The sequence below is a fragment of the Malus domestica genome, chromosome 07 (assembly GCF_042453785.1).
Source record: "Malus domestica chromosome 07, GDT2T_hap1".
NCBI lineage: Eukaryota > Viridiplantae > Streptophyta > Magnoliopsida > Rosales > Rosaceae > Malus > Malus domestica.
In genome coordinates, this window is record NC_091667.1 from 8,543,279 (window position 1) to 8,559,400 (window position 16,122).

Below are 16,122 nucleotides of genomic sequence, written 5' to 3' on the forward strand. Positions count from 1 at the left end.
AATTGGTGTGATCTAAGGTAGTAACCATAGCTCTTTATCCCACATTTACTGATACGAACCATCTACAAATGTATCTATTTCTTCAACATGAAATCAAAAAATCGTATTGTTAGTTTTTGAATATATTAGGTTTGTAACTTTTTTTTTTTTTTTTTGCTTTTGGGTTTGTTACTTATTTTATTTTATTTGCATGTTAATTTAACTTGGTATGTATGATTGCTATTTCAATTTGTATGAAATTTGAGAAGACCAAACCATATCAAAATACCAGGATTCCCAAAATTTGAGAATACCAAAATTTTGATACAGTATTATCTTCAAATTCCCGTCCCAAAATTTTTTCAGTTTAGGATCTCATACCGAACCACCTTATAGGCATATATTTAATCTTTTTCTCTTTACTTCCTCTGAGCGACTGGTATCCTGCCAGTACCAGCCAACAATTTCGTCCAAATTTTGCCCCATTTTAACATTTTGAAGGAAATGATTGACAAGCATTTGCGCCCTCCATTCCAAGTCTTTGGCTAATTTCTGTATTCCCCACAGCCACAGGTAAACGATTTGATATCCTCTCTTTGTTAACAACTCTTAATTCTGGATTTGGCTACGATATTTACATCTATATGGTGAGCTGACAAGTAAGTTGATGTTACTACTCAGTATGGTGGTCTTGACTTAGGAGTGTAGGTTTGAATCTCGTGGATAGCGAATTCGGTACCAAATTAAATTACCCATTGTGTAGCTTAGCCGAACTCCCTCTTATTATGTAAACTATATAGTTGTACTAAGAAAACAAGTAAGTTGGTGTCTTTGATTGATTGTTTCCACATTGTAAGCATAGCCCAGAGTGTTTTATACGTGCGTTTGACAGTTTGTTGACGTTGAACGCAATGTGTTTGATGAAATGCGCAAGTGATCTAGTAAGCGTGTGAGAGGCTTGCTACTACTCCTTAGGGCATATATCCGTTGTTTATCTGGGGTTCCACTCTTTTTCTTTTAGTTTTTGATTTATTTACATTAGCAGAAACACGGTTTCTAGGAAACTGAAAGAACGGAAAATGTACACTGAGCGCTTCTTACAGTGAAGAAGTAGACCTTAGAGAGTGGAAGCAGACCGAGATTGACTTGAATCACGCGTTTTCAAAGCATTACTATTCCTGAGTGCAGGTTCGGTGAGTTGCAGACAGTTAAATATTCTTGCGAAAATTGCAGTGATGTGATCTGGGTACAACAAACAAAAGAAATGCAAGTTCAGACACTTTCACTCCAGAGTTACACTCTCAGTCCACCCACTGTCTCGCTACCACAGCAACTTTCCAGTAAACTGTTGAGGTCGAATCCAAATTCAAATTCTGGGTTTTGCAATCCACTCAGAAGGATGTCCAAATCACCAAATGGTTTGAGAAGTCATGGTAAATCTGTTGGGGTCATGTGTGGAGTGGCACAAGACGCGGGTACAGATGATGGGTTCTATATGAGGAGGTGTGTAGAGCTTGCAAGAAAGGCTATCGGGTGTACCAGCCCCAATCCTATGGTGGGTTGTGTTATTGTCAAGGATGGCAAGGTTGTTGGTGAAGGCTTTCACCCAAAAGCTGGCCAGCCGCATGCTGAGGTATACTTCTTTTCCTTAGTTTTAATGAAGTGGTTGAAACTTTCGGTCACTTTGCTCTTTGGTTGGTTGCTTACAAGTTAAAATATTTTGGAAAGATCACAAAAATAACTAAACGAAGGGAAAGTAAATACCTAGATGCCGAGTCTTTCAACTTTTATTGTGGACCGTATGGTTCTGTTCTTTCTGGTTTTTTTTTTCTCTGGTTTTTTCTTAGTTTTATAATTGATTTCGTAATTATCATGCGATTTGCCAAATTTTACCTGTTGTTATAAGTAGCTGTTAATGTAAACTTAGATCAAGAAGTCAAAATGTCAAATGTTACAGGTTTTTGCTCTGAGAGATGCTGGGGATTTGGCTGAAAATGCAACAGCATATGTGAGCTTGGAACCGTGCAATCACTATGGGAGAACACCACCATGCAGCGAAGCCCTAATTAAAGCCAAAGTGAAAAAAGTGGTGGTTGGAATGGTGGATCCGAATCCAATCGTGGCATCGAAGGGGTTGGATAGATTAAGAGATGTTGGAATTGATGTTACTACGGGTGTAGAAGAAGAACTATGCAAGAGGCTAAATGAGGCTTATATCCATCGCATGCTAACAGGGAATCCTTTCATCACTATCCGGTAAATTTGTTTTGTTTAGATTAGTCAATAGTAAAGACAATCATGGGGCATAAAAATGAGTGGAAATGTTACCTTATTTGATACTTTTTTTCGTATATGCCTTGATGTATTTGATTAGAGTGAAGTTGAGAGTTATTTCACCCCTTTGTTCTTGTTGGCAGATACTCGATGTCAGTCAATGGACACTTTCTGGATCAGCTTGGACAAGGAGTTGCCGAGTCTGGTGGTTACTATTCGCAATTGTTACAGGAATATGATGCAGTTATTCTTTCTTCTTCCGCAATAATGGAGAACGTCTCTATTCCAGCGTCCCAAGAAGCTGGAGCCAATCAACCACTTCGGATTATAATAGCTAGGGATAGTAGTTCTCCAATCAAAATCCCTGCTCTCACCGTGGAACCAACTGATAAGCTAATAGTCTTTGCAGACAAAGAGACATCGGTAGAACTAGAAAGAGCTCAAACAGGTATTGAAATGGTGGTGTTCGATCAAATAAGCTTAAGTGCTATTTTGGAATACTGTAACTCTCAAGGAATGTGTAGTGTTTTGTTCGATTTAAAGGGAAACGTAAGTGATTTTGAAGAGCTTCTCCAAGACGGCATTGAACAGAAATTGGTGCAAAAAATTGTGGTAGAAGTATTGCCCCTGTGGGATGAAAATGGTGTCAGGAACTTTCCTGTTGCATTGAAGAGTCTGAGTAAAAGAGTAGAACTGAAGAATTTGCAGCCTAAGATTTCAAATGAGAATGTTGTGCTTGAGGGATATCTGTGATAGAAGTGACTAGAACACGAAGAGATTTGACATGATCTTTTCATGCTGATGCGGGAGAAAAATACGAGGATTGTACAGTGTTCGGGAAGAGGGGCAGACGGAGGCCAAGATCGTTTCTGATCTTCACTGGGGCTTAGAGAGTTACTACTTTTTGGTATTTTATTTACCTGCATATTGAGGGCTGCCATAGCCAAAAATGAAGGGAAACTGTATATGTAAGTTTGTATTGGAATCTACATGTTAAATGATTAATAAAATTTGCTTTCGTTTTTGTTTTTGGTTTTTTTTTTTTAATCTGGTGGATGTGAATTGTGCAGTCTTTTGAATTTTAAGCTCATTTGGAATTTCAAAGGAAGAAAATCATTTTAGAATTCAAGTAAAACAGCCTCAAGTTACAAAAATTTGAAGAGTCTCCAATTTTTAAGACTATTATTAGCACTAGATGCCACAATGACGGTATATCCGTATGACGAAAATCCTTCCCTACTTATAATGAGAACCCTAACATCCTTGAAAATTATTAAGTTTGAAGGAACTTCACTGTTAAACTCATTGCTACCTAGCACAATATGCTACCTGTAGTCTAGGGGTGGGAAAAAAACACCGACGAATTGAGAAACTGAATCAGACTATGAGAAAAAAAACCGAAAATAAACCTAGTTGACCACAACCCAAAATTGGGATCGAACCGAACCGAGTAAGTAAATAAATGTACATTTATATATGTAAATTGCGTGTCAAATTTTTTAATTTAGTACTGTTGATTTGATATTAATTACCATAATACAGTAACATTGGTTTCTACTCATGTGCTCTGGTTCAAAACTTCTCTTTCTTTAAATTATTGTAATAGTTTCTAGTTCTCCTCTATTTTTTACTAATAATAAAATGAGGATTTACAATGAAGATAAACTGAACCAAATTGTGAGAAAAAACCGACCGAATCGTAAACCTAAATCATGTTAGAAAGACGAAATTTTTAACTAAATTTTTGGTTTAGAATTTCTTTGTTTTTTTTCTTTTTTTATTGTTAAATGATGAATTTTATTAGATTATATGTTAGATTAACCACCGACAGAATTCAAATATACGCCATCATGCAAGGGCTTAACAAGCTAGGGCCACTTTGGTTTAGAAATTTGGGAGCATTAACTTTCTTCATGCATGTGTTGAATTGAACACATTGCCGCTACGACCCAACAGCAAGTACACAACAAACGTCTACTTCCGTTTTCAGCGTCTGCGCCGACCGATGTCATGGGAGCCATAGCTGCCACCATCTCACTGCACCTCACCTCCCCAACTCGCCGCTCCCTCACATTCTTCACCGCCTCTCTTCGTCCTTCTTCTCCGATTCTAAAGCTCAACTCTTTCCCTGCAGCCGCCTCGCCGAGAGCTCCTAGTCTTCGTCGGCGGTATCATGTTCCATGAACGTGGAAGCCGCAGAGAAGGCATCCCCCGCCTCCTTTCTCGACCGCAGAGAAGCCGGATTCCTCCACTTCGTCAAGTACCACGGCCTCGGCAACGACTTCATCCTGGTATTCAATTTCTCTGAAATGTTGGAATTTTTTTTCAAAATTTTCAACTTAATTAGCTGAGAAGAAGTTATGGTTAGATGTTATCGATACGCTGTTTGGATTTTGAGTTTTCTTTTTGGTTTTGTGAGTGATAGGTTGATAACAGAGATTCTTCGGAACCTAAAATCAGTCCGGAGCAGGCGGCGAAGCTGTGTGATCGGAACTTTGGGATTGGCGCCGACGGAGTGATCTTCGCTCTGCCGGGCATCAACGGCACTGATTATACAATGAGGATTTACAATTCTGATGGGAGCGAGCCCGAGGTGACTTGCATTTCCCGAAAATTTGTGTTTTCTAAGCTTTAAATTTTATGTGGATAGTTGATTGCTGCATTGTATTGAATGGTAGTATTGGTGTTTAAAACTTGTGAAATTGGATATTAAATTGTGTTTTGTAGATGTGTGGTAATGGAGTCCGGTGTTTTGCCAGATTCATTGCCGATCTCGAAAATTTGCAGGGACGGCATAGGTATGGTAAAGCTGGTTCCATGTACTGATAAACATTTTCGTTTATCAATGCTTGGTTATATATTACATTGTTTGCTTTAGTTTTTGTTGCATTTAACATTGAAAATAAATATCTATTCGGTCTTGCACTGATAGGTGTGTAAATTTCTAACAACAACAATCTGTGTGAACAATTGCAGCTTTAAGGTGCATACTGGTGCTGGTCTAATTATTCCGGAAATTCAAGAAGATGGGAAGGTATATTCTTGTTTATATTATGTTTCAGTTCAAGTAAACTATTTCAGATTGATATGCTTTGAGCACATCAAACATTTTGTAAAGCATGTGACGTGACTTTTGCAATTGTTGCTCTGGATGATCCATCATGCGTTGAGTATTGGATGTTAATATTTACTATAGCAGACATCAATTTTCTTAATTACAGGTTAAAGTTGATATGGGGGAACCAATTCTTAAGGCTTCAGACGTACCTACAAGACTGCCTGCAAACAAAGATCAATCTGTTGTTAAGTCGGGTCTGAATGTAGATGGAGTAACCTGGAATGTAACCTGTGTTAGTATGGGAAATCCTCATTGCATAACTTTTGGCACAGAAGGAGGCCAGGTAAATTATTGCTGGAATAATTTCAGAGATATTCACTTCTACTAGGGGTCTGTTATTTTTTTTCCGGTTGCCTTCTTTCTGATACTTGTCGTCTACTCAAATGAATGACCTAGTCTGGGAATGGTAAAGCCCAAATTTTTTTATAATTGATTAATAGTTTCCACCTGTGACTTGTTGCTTTTTGTTGGAATTGAACAGAATTTGAAGGTTGATGAATTGAAGTTGGCTGAAATTGGTCCCAAGTTTGAGAATCATGAGGTGTTTCCAGCACGAACTAACACAGGTTAGAATTTATTTGTCTGTGGACATGCTTTTTTTTCTGGAAGCAGTTAGAGATGGCATATTGTTAGTGTAAGACCACAGTTTACATGCTATAGATGATGGGCTTTTTCCGTTTTGTTGATTGTCCATTGCTTACACCTTTTGACAGTGAATGAGGATTGACAGTGCATTAATTTGAACTTTGAAATTTCTGGTATCTTTCGGTTTAAAATTGTTGAATATTTCTTGCTTGTGGTGGCCATTTTGAGATACACGTTGAAAAAGACGTACTAAAAAAATTGTGTGACACCTTTTTCTTTGAATTTACAAAATTAGATTGGTATATTTATTGGAAAACACTACTCATAACTTCTATGATCTGAAATGCCTCAAATTTGTAAAGAAATTATGTGATAAGATATCTATCCAAATATGGTAATGGGTGCTTCAAGCTTCTGTCTTCACTCTCGCTTAGCAGCTTGAAATAAAGTTACAAGATTTGTTGTTTTCAGTCAAACTTGTTTCGATCCTTTGTTCCTGTCTTGTCAACTTTAAGTCTCAAAATTTATAATTATTCTCAAGTTTATTTTGTATTCATAACTCTTTTTTGATTCTGATTGGCAGAATTTGTGCAAGTTTTCACTCATTCGCACCTAAAGATGCGTGTTTGGGAGCGTGGGGCGGGTTAGTTCTGTTGCAACCAAAAGAAGTTATTATACTGTGATCTGATACCAAATCCATTTGAGCTTGTTTTAATGGGTAGTATAATTATTTTGCATTGTAGGAGCAACACTTGCTTGCGGAACTGGAGCTTGTGCTGTAGTGGTTGCCGCAGTTCTTGAAGGTCGTGCTGAGCGAGTAAGTTTTGGCTTTCTTCTTTTTTATGTTGGATATAGTTAAAAAAAAATATAGATGTTTATCTATTGCACATGAAAGTGAGGTTTCCCCTTTGGTCTATCAGTTTTTAGTGTTCAATTTTAAGAAGACAGAAGAGTACTGCCATACATACTATAGTTATAGTTTCAGTAATCTTATGAATCCACATCACTATATGTTACATTGTCACGTTACGTTGGTCAATTTTAGAAGCGTGATAAGCCGCCCATAACTATAAGCAGTACCCACCATGCAAAAGCCACATGATTTTGTAAAGATAATGTGAGGAAAGTTTAGTGTGCAACATTTTACTTCCCAACTTTAATAATACTTAAGTACGGATATAATTTGTTGAGAAGTGAATGTTGTCTGCCTCCATCCATGTCGTTTCAATCAAATTACTATATCACAAAATTTCTTCTTTTTTACCTCTTGCTTTATCGTTAAATCGTTACCCTAGTGTTTTTACTTGCTTTCCTCTTTGCTCATCTTTTTGTATGCTTATCTTTTGGACATAGAACTGCACGGTTGATCTACCGGGAGGGCCGTTGCAGATTGAGTGGAGAGAGGAGAACAATCACATCTACATGACAGGCCCAGCTGAAGTCGTATTTTACGGATCAGTGCCTCTATGATTCTTTTCACTACTATTGTACTTGTGTGGAGAATGAAGATAGATTTTGTAATTGAAATTCACCTGAATTTTGTAGAATTGCAGGTGAAAGAAACTGTTGGAGACATAAAAAACATCATCTGTATTTGCCTTATGATAGTTGTACGCCACCAGTTGCATCGTACTGTCTTCATATTCAAATACTCATCATCTGTGTTTGCCTTATAAAATTTGACTTCTAAGTGATGGTTGGGGCATACATGGGTGTAGGAGATATGCTTTCTTTATGCACCTGAGTTTGAATTTTCCTCTCTGCAACTTAGAACATCATTTGTATGAAGTAAAATGATAGCTAGGAGACCAGATGCACTCCACTACTGATGCAAGCGATATGGGGAAAGGAAGAATCGAACTCAAAATCCTTGCCAGTAGAGCTACCAATCCCTTGCACTCCACTTTTATTTTGCATTTTTTTTAAACTTAAAAGTTATAAGAGAAGATTGGTTACTCTCACCACCAGTGCCAGGGCATACCCATAACCTTGAGCTGGAAGGACTTATACGTGGCACCTAACTGTGAGTTGCCACATGAATGAATTTACATAGGAATTTACAGATTGCGCATCAACAAAAACTACTGGCAACGAGACTCTAACCTTAATGGGGTGACACACAAGGTAGGGACCTTACCAACTGAGCCAACCTCGTTGGCTACTTTTAGTTTAGAATTATGCTATAGACTCAGTCAGTCACTCGCACATGGGTAATTATGAGCTCTTGATACAAGAGGGACCCTGTTGCATTGAAGAGTCCGAGGGAAAGAGTAAAAGTGAAGAATTTGCAGCTTAAGATTTCAAATGACGTGCCAATTTGTGAACACGGAAAATTCCTGAAACGAAAGAGACAAGAACGACGTGCACAAACAAATATTTGTATTTGATGATTTTGGGTTACAATCTCTTTTAAATTTGATCATCTGATTCAATCTCCGTAAGGTGTGTATTTGTGGATGTGTGTTTGATCCAAAGGGCCGTTGGGCTTGATCTAAGGATGAACGTTCTTCAAGGGCCGTGGACTTGATCTTGAAGGTGGATTTGAGCGGATCTTCAAAGGGGCTTTTGGGTTTGATCTTTGAAGAACAGTGACGAACGGATCTCCAAGGGCTTTTGGGCTTGATCTTGAAGAACAGTGATGAACCGATCTTCAAGGGCTTTTGGGCTTGATCTTGAAGAATGGTTGGATGTGTGGATTTGTCGACGTTGTTGATCCAAAGGGCCGTTGGGGCTTGATCTTGGATGAACGGATGATGAACGATGGTGCTTTCTTCAAGGGCCGTCGGGGCTTGATCTTGAATTGGTGGATGGTTGATCCAAGGGCCGTCAGGGCTTGATCTTGGAAGAACGATGAACGAAGAACGAAGAACACTTTCTTCAAGGACCGTCGGGGCTTGATCTTGAATTGGTGGATGATTGTTGATCCAAAGGGCCGTTGGGGCTTGATCTTGGAAGAACGATGAACGAAGAACACTTTCTTCAAGGGCCGTCGGGGCTTGATCTTGGAAGAACGATGAACGAAGAAGGCTTTCTTGATTCTTCGGGAATCTGGATGCTTGAGAGCTTCGGAATTTCAGAGCTTTAGAGCTTCAAGGTGTAATATGAATTGGTTCCCTCAAATGAATGAAATGGGCTTGTATTTATAGAATTCTCCAAGGCCTAATTTTGAATATAATATTCCAGATGAAATAAGTCGTTTCTGCCAGGTGTTGACACGTGTCCTGTTTGATGACTTTTCCAACTTATTTCGATTTTTGTTTAGACACACGCTACGTGTAAAATTTATGTAATACATGAGCATTGAAACTTTGATTTATCGGTCAACATTTATTTACCGAAATTTCGATGTCTACAAATGCCCCCACTTCAAGGCGCGTCGTATACATGTGATTGTCACGTGTAGGAGATGCGTTTTGAAGTCCCTTACTGTAGATGTCAATCCAAGGGCCATCGAGGCTTGATCTTGAATTGGTCTTGAGATTTCTTCAAGGGCCGTCAAGGCTTGATCTTGAAGGTTGAAATTGGACCACGGGGAGTTTCATGTAGTAGGTGATGCTTGGCTTTGGTAGTGGATGAATCGGTACGTATTTTGTTGCACTTGTTGACTTTCCACAACTTTGATCTTGAACTGGATTGGAGGACTTTCTGGATTCCTCCAATTGTTGACTTTCCACAGCTTATTCTTGAACTGGATTTGATTCAAGGGTGGTAGACACTTGATCTTGAATCGGACTTGTGATTTCCTCGAGGGCCGTCAAGGCTTGATCTTGAATTTGGCTGGAAGCTTCTTCAAGGGCCGTTAAGGCCTGATTCTTGAAGGTTGACTCGAACACATGGCAAACAGGCACGAGGTGGAGGTGATGACTTGTTGCTTTGTTCAATCTTCCTAATTCACACCTGAGCAGTTTGGTCAACGGTATGATCTTCAAGATTGATGGGCTCTTCTTCCAGTTGGTGGCTTGATCTCTAAGGATTTGATTCAAGGGTGGTGAAACGGCATATGCAGCCCACAACGCCTAGCAAGTCGGCCCAAGAATTTGAGGGTCAAAACGAGTCCACCGTCCAGAGTGATTGCACCCTGATGATATGAGATACTTTTGATTTTAACGAAGTAGCGGATGAATCAGCACGTGCTTGGTTGCACTTGTCTCCACATGCTTCAAGGTATCATTTTCTCTTGCCTTATCTGTTCTTCAAGCAGATGTGGCAGCTTCTTTGGAAGTACAGCAGCAGTGGGAGACGAGTACTCGATAGCAGTGCTAGGTAGGCAATCAGGGAAGGGCTCCAAGCAGTCGGTTCCTTACCCGAGTTTGAGTGGAGGTTCCGGCATATTGTTTTCCTTATCCTTGTCTTTGTGCACCTGTTCGCGTGAAATGTCGAATTGGTGTTGATAATCATGATTCATATAACGAGCTCTGTGATTTTATTTACAAGGTTCTTCTCAATCACCAACTAGGCATTTCATAATACATTCACGGAAGGCACTACTCAATGGAATTAGCCCAGCTGAAAAGCGAAGTATTCCGCCTCATATGAGTACTTTTATGGCCTCTTGCATGACTTTCCAGACTTGAGATTTACAATAAATGGGGGCATAAACACCGTTGAGGAGGAAGAAAATGCATCGAAAGGAGTTGGGAGAGGGGCGACGCAAGGGATGGGAGAGGGGCGTATGGGAGAAACGGGAAAGGGTCCTTCCAAGCTCTAGGTTGTCAGGAAGGAATGTGAGATACAAGCATCTAGCTAGAGATTTCAAAGTAGAGCAAAATGTTTTCATCCTAGAAGTGGAAGACAAGTCCTTGGGTGAAAGGATATGTTTAACTGAGAGGACTAGATTCAGAGGGTTTCAGATTTCTCTTGACTTGGGTTGTGCCTCTTGGCTCAGTGTTCAGATTAAAACGGTGATCACAACAAGTGCTCGGAGCTTTTTCAGACTGTATAGGGGTCTTAACTACCAGTTTTGGGTGGAAAGCTTCAACAACAAGAAGGGGATCTTCCTTGTTCTGTCCAAATCAGAAAATCAGAGGCTTGTAAGGAAGATTATCGTTCCCAAAGGAGTCAATTTCTTCGGGTGGAGGAAAATGGAGGAGTTATTGTCCGAAATATTGCGAGGAGGAAAGAAAGTGGGGGTGGCCGATGGTACCCTTTTTCAGTCAAAAAGGCTTGCGAGGAGGGAGGCACCCGAGCCCCCGACGATCCATTCGTGTGTGGATCCTCAGTTGTCATATAAAGATGCAGTTCTCGGAGGCATAAAGGCAACAAACCTGGTGCCGAATGTAACCGCAGGTGAGAAAATTAGGACGGAGAAGAGTCGGACCAAGAGTGACAAATCACCGGAAGCCTTTAACTGGGGAAGAGTTATTGTCTGTGAGAGACAAGTGGTGTATCAGCCTTGGAGAGAGGTGGAGGACTCACTTCTAAATATCATGGGAAGGAAAGCAAGCCTTGTGCCCTTCCAATGCAATAAGGCTTTGTTTGTTTGTAAGAATGAGGAGGAAGCAGCACAGATTGCCCAAATTGGCGTCCTATCCATGATTGGATTCCCCGAAGTGGAGCTGTCCGGATGGTGGGAAAGCATCAAACCAAGCGAGATGAAGGTGGTCAGCTATGGAGGATGGATTGCTCTGGAAGGATTACCGCCGCATCTGTGGACAAACGATTTCTTTTATGAGATCGGCGATGCTTGCGGTGGTTTGGTAGAAATTGACCGGAAAACAGCTGATTTTGAATTCTTGCTTGAAGCTAAGATAAGAATCAAACAAAACAATACTGGCTTTATTCCAGAGTTTGTGGAAGTGGCAGATGAAGATTTTGTCGTCAGGGTAAAAATTAGACAACTTTCGCCAGCAAGGAGACCTAAGGCTTCGGTAGCCGAGGACGGAGAATCTCGTCATCTGAAGATGTCACGTCGTCTTTTGAAGGTCGAACTGAAGACACATAAGGCGAACGGAATACTGCCTCCGGCAATGGCGATTTCTAATCCGGGAAATCAATCTTGTCCCTCAGTCGAGTCACGTGCGTTCTTTCAGATCGGGGAGTTTAAATGTCCCATCACCATGGGCTCTGGCAGAAAGCAAGGTGTGTTGTCGGGAGAAAAGCTGACAAACGGTGGGCGGAGTAAGGAATTGGAAGTTTACGTCCGGGAAAAGCAAGGTGTCTTATCAGGTGAACAAAAGTTGTCAGAAGGAGGGAGCAACTCCCCAAGTGGAAAGTTTGTCCGGGTGGAAGAAGGTTTGATTTCAAACGGTGGGGATTATTTTAATCTGTCAAATGGATTGTCTTCAACAGTGGGTGGGATCTCTAATTGTCTGGAAAAGGAATTTTATATTCATGAAGAGGTTGCAAGTGGGTTTTCCATACCGGGTGGGATTTCTAATTGTCTTCAACAGTGTCTGGAAAAGCAAGGTGTCTTATCAGGTAAACAAAAGTTGTCAGAAGGAGGGAGCAACTCCCCAAGCGGAAAGTTTGTCCGGGTGGAAGAAGGATTGATTTCAAACGGTGGGGATTATTTTAATCTGTCAAATGGATTGTCTTCAACAGTGGGTGGGATTTCTAATTGTCTGGAAAAGGAATTTTATATTCATGAAGAGGTTGCAAGTGGGCTTTACACACATCAGGGGGTTTTTAATATTAATTTTGAGGGGATGGTGGGTTGCGGCCCAATCAAAGCTTATGACGGACAGCCCCAAGTGGATTGTGGGTCTACCTGTCATCAGAAGATTTTCAATGTTTTTGTTGGGGGAAAGGACGGGTCTGGGCCACACAAAGTCTGTAACGGACATATCCAAATTGGGGCATTTCTTGGGTATCCCCAGAGACCCATAACGTTAGAATTATTTGGACTAAATCCTCGGGCCCATCACGGAAACGAAGTTATGGTGCTGCCAAATTTTCAGTCCCACAAGAAGGGAATCGAAGCCACTATAATTTGCAGTAATCTGAAATTTATTGCGAAATTCGGAGACTTAGCCAATGTACCGAAAAGGTTTAAACTTGTTTATCCAAAAGAGTTCGGATCGCGGCTGAACTTCAATGAGGAAGATATGCCAAAGAAAATCGGTGCTTGTAATCTTCTATCCCTTGATGACGATTCAGATCAGGACGAAGAGATGGAGGAGTTATTGGGTCTCAATCCTCATTGTGTAACATCAGTCGCAGAGAGGATGGAACCGGTCATCGGTAATATTTCCTCAACAAACTTTTTTCCAACTGTGGATTTCGATTACCTTGCTGAGGAAGAGGATTGGTCTCAGGTTTCTGAATCTGAAGTTGAGCTCGGGGATTCGTCCCAAGATGAAAAGGCTAATTTCGATCCAATTGACAGTGGCGAAGGTATACTGCAGAATCTATTCTCCGATGGAGACAAGGAAATGATTTCGGCAAATGAAGAGGAGGGTACCCTACGGGATAAAAGACAAGATCTTGAGGTAGTCGAACAAAATCAAACCAAGGAAAATGACGACAACAACAAGGTGCTTAAATATAGCAGGAGGAAAAGGTCCGGCCGAGTCTCTGACAAATGGGAGGCTACTGGACGATCTAGTGAATTTTTGTCAAACATGAAGATTTCGTTGCTGCCACTAAAAAAATCCTTATTCCTCGGTAAAAGCTCAGGGGTGCGGGTGGGAAGAGGAGAGAAAAGGAAGAGCAAAAGGGGTTTGATCAATTTAAATGAAGATAATTAGCTGGAATATTAGAGGTTTGGGTAGCAGAAGGAAAATGGTTCTTTTGAAGGACTATTTCCGCCGAGCACGGGCTGATATCATCATTTTACAAGAAACAAAAACGGCCACAATTGATAGAAAGCTAGTGGCAAGTGTGTGGGGAAGCAGATTTAAAGAATGGGTTTTCGCCCCTGCTCGAGGAAGTTCTGGGGGCATAGTTGTAATGTGGAACACTAAACATATCTCAGTAGTCGAGTCTCTAGTAGGAGTGTTCTCAGTTTCCATCAAAATTAGAGAGTCGAACGGTTTGGAATGGTGGCTCTCAGGGGTCTATGGCCCTTGCAAATATAGGGAGAGACAAGATTTCTGGGAAGAACTAGCTGGCCTTTATGGTCTTTGTGGTCCAAGATGGTGTGTGGGGGGATATTTTAATGTGGTGAGATTCGAAAACGAGAAGTCAAATGGGGGAAGATCCACTGCAAGTATGAGGATTTTTAACCAGTTTATCCAGGACTCTGAACTCATTGACCCAGATCTGCTCAACGCTCAGTTCACTTGGTCTAATTTTCGAGAAGAAACAGTTTGTCGAAGATTAGACAGATTCTTATTCTCTGGTGGTTGGGAGGAGTCGTTTCCACATGCAAGGCAAAAGGCTCTGGTAAGGGTAACATCTGATCATTGCCCAATCGAATTAGATACCAGCAAGGTGACGTGGGGGCCAGGCCCTTTCAGGTTTGAGAATTCATGGCTACAACATCCAGACTTTAGAAACAATCTCAAAGAGTGGTGGCTTTCTGCGATAGTCGAAGGTTGGGAGGGTTACAAATTTTCCAGTAAGCTAAAAATTATTAAAAAGAAGTTGCAATCTTGGAGCAAGGAGGTCTTTGGAGACACGGAGAGAAACCTCAAGGAAGCCCATGCCAAATTAGAGGAAATTGACTTTAAAGAAGGAAGGGAAGGTCTAGACCCGGACTTAAAAAGAAAGAGGGAAGAGACCCGCTTCCTAGTGGATGATTTGGCTTGGAAGGAAGAAGTAAAGTGGAGACAGAGAAGCAAAGTGGAGTGGGCCAAAGATGGGGATGGCAACACTAGATTTTTCCATAAGGTAGCAAGTGGGAGAAGGAAGAGAAATTTTATAGAGAGATTGGAAGCGGAAGATGGTAGAATGGTAGAAGGGGTAGAGGAGATTGAAAACGAAATCATTCATTTTTTCAAGTCTCTGTTCAGTAGCAACGAAGAGGAGTGCTGGGGGCTGGATGGCATTAATTGGTGTCCAATTAATGCCAACGAGGCAGCTTGGCTTGAACGGCCGTTCGAGGAAGCCGAAGTCAAAAAAGCCGTTTTCGATTGCGGGAATGATAAGTCCCCTGGCCCGGATGGCTTCTCTTTGCAAATGTTCCAAAGTTGTTGGGATATTTTGAAGGCGGATATCTTGAAAGTGTTGGAAGAGTTCTTCGAAAATGGGATTATAAACGCAGTAACAAATGAAACTTATATTTGCCTAATCCCGAAAAAGGCAGATTCTGTGAACTTGAGGGACTATAGGCCTATAAGCTTAGTTACCAGTCTTTACAAGGTAGTGGCGAAAGTCCTTGCTACAAGACTAAAGAATGTCATGGGCAGTACAATTTCCCAATCTCAAGGAGCTTTTGTTAAAGATAGACAAATTTTGGACGCTGTCCTCGTAGCAAACGAGGTGGTCGAAGAGGTGAGGCGGAAGAAGGAGGAGGGTTTGGTTTTTAAGATCGATTTCGAAAAAGCTTATGACCACGTCGATTGGAGATTCTTGGAAGAATTATTACTGAGAAAGGGATTCGGGTATAGATGGAGAAAATGGGTGCTTGGTTGCATAAGCACGGCTAATTTCTCAGTTTTGATTAATGGGAGACCTAGGGGAAAATTCAAAGCTTCAAGAGGACTGAGACAAGGTGACCATTTGTCTCCGTTCTTGTTCACCCTAGTGGTAGACGTGCTGAGCAGATTGATTGAGAAGGCTCAAGAGAACCATTTGATCCAAGGGCTGCGTGTTGGGCAAGATAACGTGGAGATTTCTCATCTTCAATTTGCGGATGATACCATCTTTTTCTTGGCAGGGCATGAGGAGGCTTGGAATAATTTATTACTTCTGCTGCAAATTTTTGGCAAGGTTTCAGGTTTGAAGATTAACAAAGCAAAATGTTCCTTGGTGGGAATTAATTCTGATGGTGAGAAAATTACAAGGCTAGCAAGTTCTTGGGGTTGTGAGGTGGGTAGCTGGCCAATGAAATACTTGGGTCTTCCCCTCGGAGGTAAGCCAAAATCTATTAAGTTCTGGGACCCGGTGGTAGAGAAGGTGGAATTGAGACTTCAGGGTTGGAAGAAAGCTTTTTTATCTAGAGGCGGAAGATTAACATTGATCCAAGCTGTCCTGGGATCCCTGCCCATATACTACATGTCCCTATTCAAAGCACCACGCGGGGTCATTGGGAGACTGGAAAAGCTAATGAAAGGGTTCCTTTGGGA

At 41.0% G+C, this 16,122-nt stretch overlaps 2 protein-coding genes across 5 annotated transcripts; both read left to right on the forward strand.

The window, feature by feature from the left end:
* The first annotated feature begins 143 nt into the window (after positions 1–143).
* Positions 144–3,277, forward strand: LOC103438939 (riboflavin biosynthesis protein PYRD, chloroplastic). Of its 4 annotated transcripts, none has more exons than XM_008377484.4 (4): positions 144–552; positions 1,213–1,612; positions 1,937–2,235; positions 2,397–3,277. In XM_008377484.4, the coding sequence occupies exons 2-4, from the start codon at positions 1,244–1,246 to the stop codon at positions 3,004–3,006; spliced, it is 1,278 nt and encodes a 425-aa protein (XP_008375706.3). In that variant the 5' UTR covers positions 144–552; positions 1,213–1,243; the 3' UTR covers positions 3,007–3,277. The 4 variants fall into 4 exon arrangements, with proteins under 4 accessions (XP_008375706.3, XP_008375704.3, XP_008375705.3 ...); XM_008377482.4 differs by having other exon boundaries at positions 196–552; positions 1,168–1,612; XM_008377483.4 differs by having other exon boundaries at positions 213–552; positions 1,025–1,612.
* An 870-nt stretch (positions 3,278–4,147) lies between these two features.
* Positions 4,148–7,583, forward strand: LOC103428458 (diaminopimelate epimerase, chloroplastic-like). The gene is made up of 9 exons (XM_070824583.1): positions 4,148–4,544; positions 4,679–4,846; positions 4,981–5,051; positions 5,230–5,287; positions 5,475–5,654; positions 5,853–5,937; positions 6,540–6,599; positions 6,700–6,773; positions 7,310–7,583. The coding sequence occupies exons 1-9, from the start codon at positions 4,434–4,436 to the stop codon at positions 7,424–7,426; spliced, it is 924 nt and encodes a 307-aa protein (XP_070680684.1). The 5' UTR covers positions 4,148–4,433; the 3' UTR covers positions 7,427–7,583.
* Positions 7,584–16,122: the final 8,539 nt, after the last annotated feature.

Bases quoted from the DNA above. Each gene is read 5' to 3' on its own strand.
- LOC103438939 (XM_008377484.4), top strand. From the start codon at position 1,244: ATGCAAGTTCAGACACTTTCACTCCAGAGTTACACTCTCAGTCCACCC. The intron at 1,613-1,936 runs GTATACTTCTTT...CAAATGTTACAG, and splicing joins CTGGCCAGCCGCATGCTGAG to GTTTTTGCTCTGAGAGATGC. The intron at 2,236-2,396 runs GTAAATTTGTTT...TCTTGTTGGCAG, and splicing joins AATCCTTTCATCACTATCCG to ATACTCGATGTCAGTCAATG.
- LOC103428458 (XM_070824583.1), top strand. From the start codon at position 4,434: ATGAACGTGGAAGCCGCAGAGAAGGCATCCCCCGCCTCCTTTCTCGAC. The intron at 5,052-5,229 runs GTATGGTAAAGC...GAACAATTGCAG, and splicing joins AATTTGCAGGGACGGCATAG to CTTTAAGGTGCATACTGGTG. The intron at 6,600-6,699 runs GTTAGTTCTGTT...TTTGCATTGTAG, and splicing joins TGTTTGGGAGCGTGGGGCGG to GAGCAACACTTGCTTGCGGA.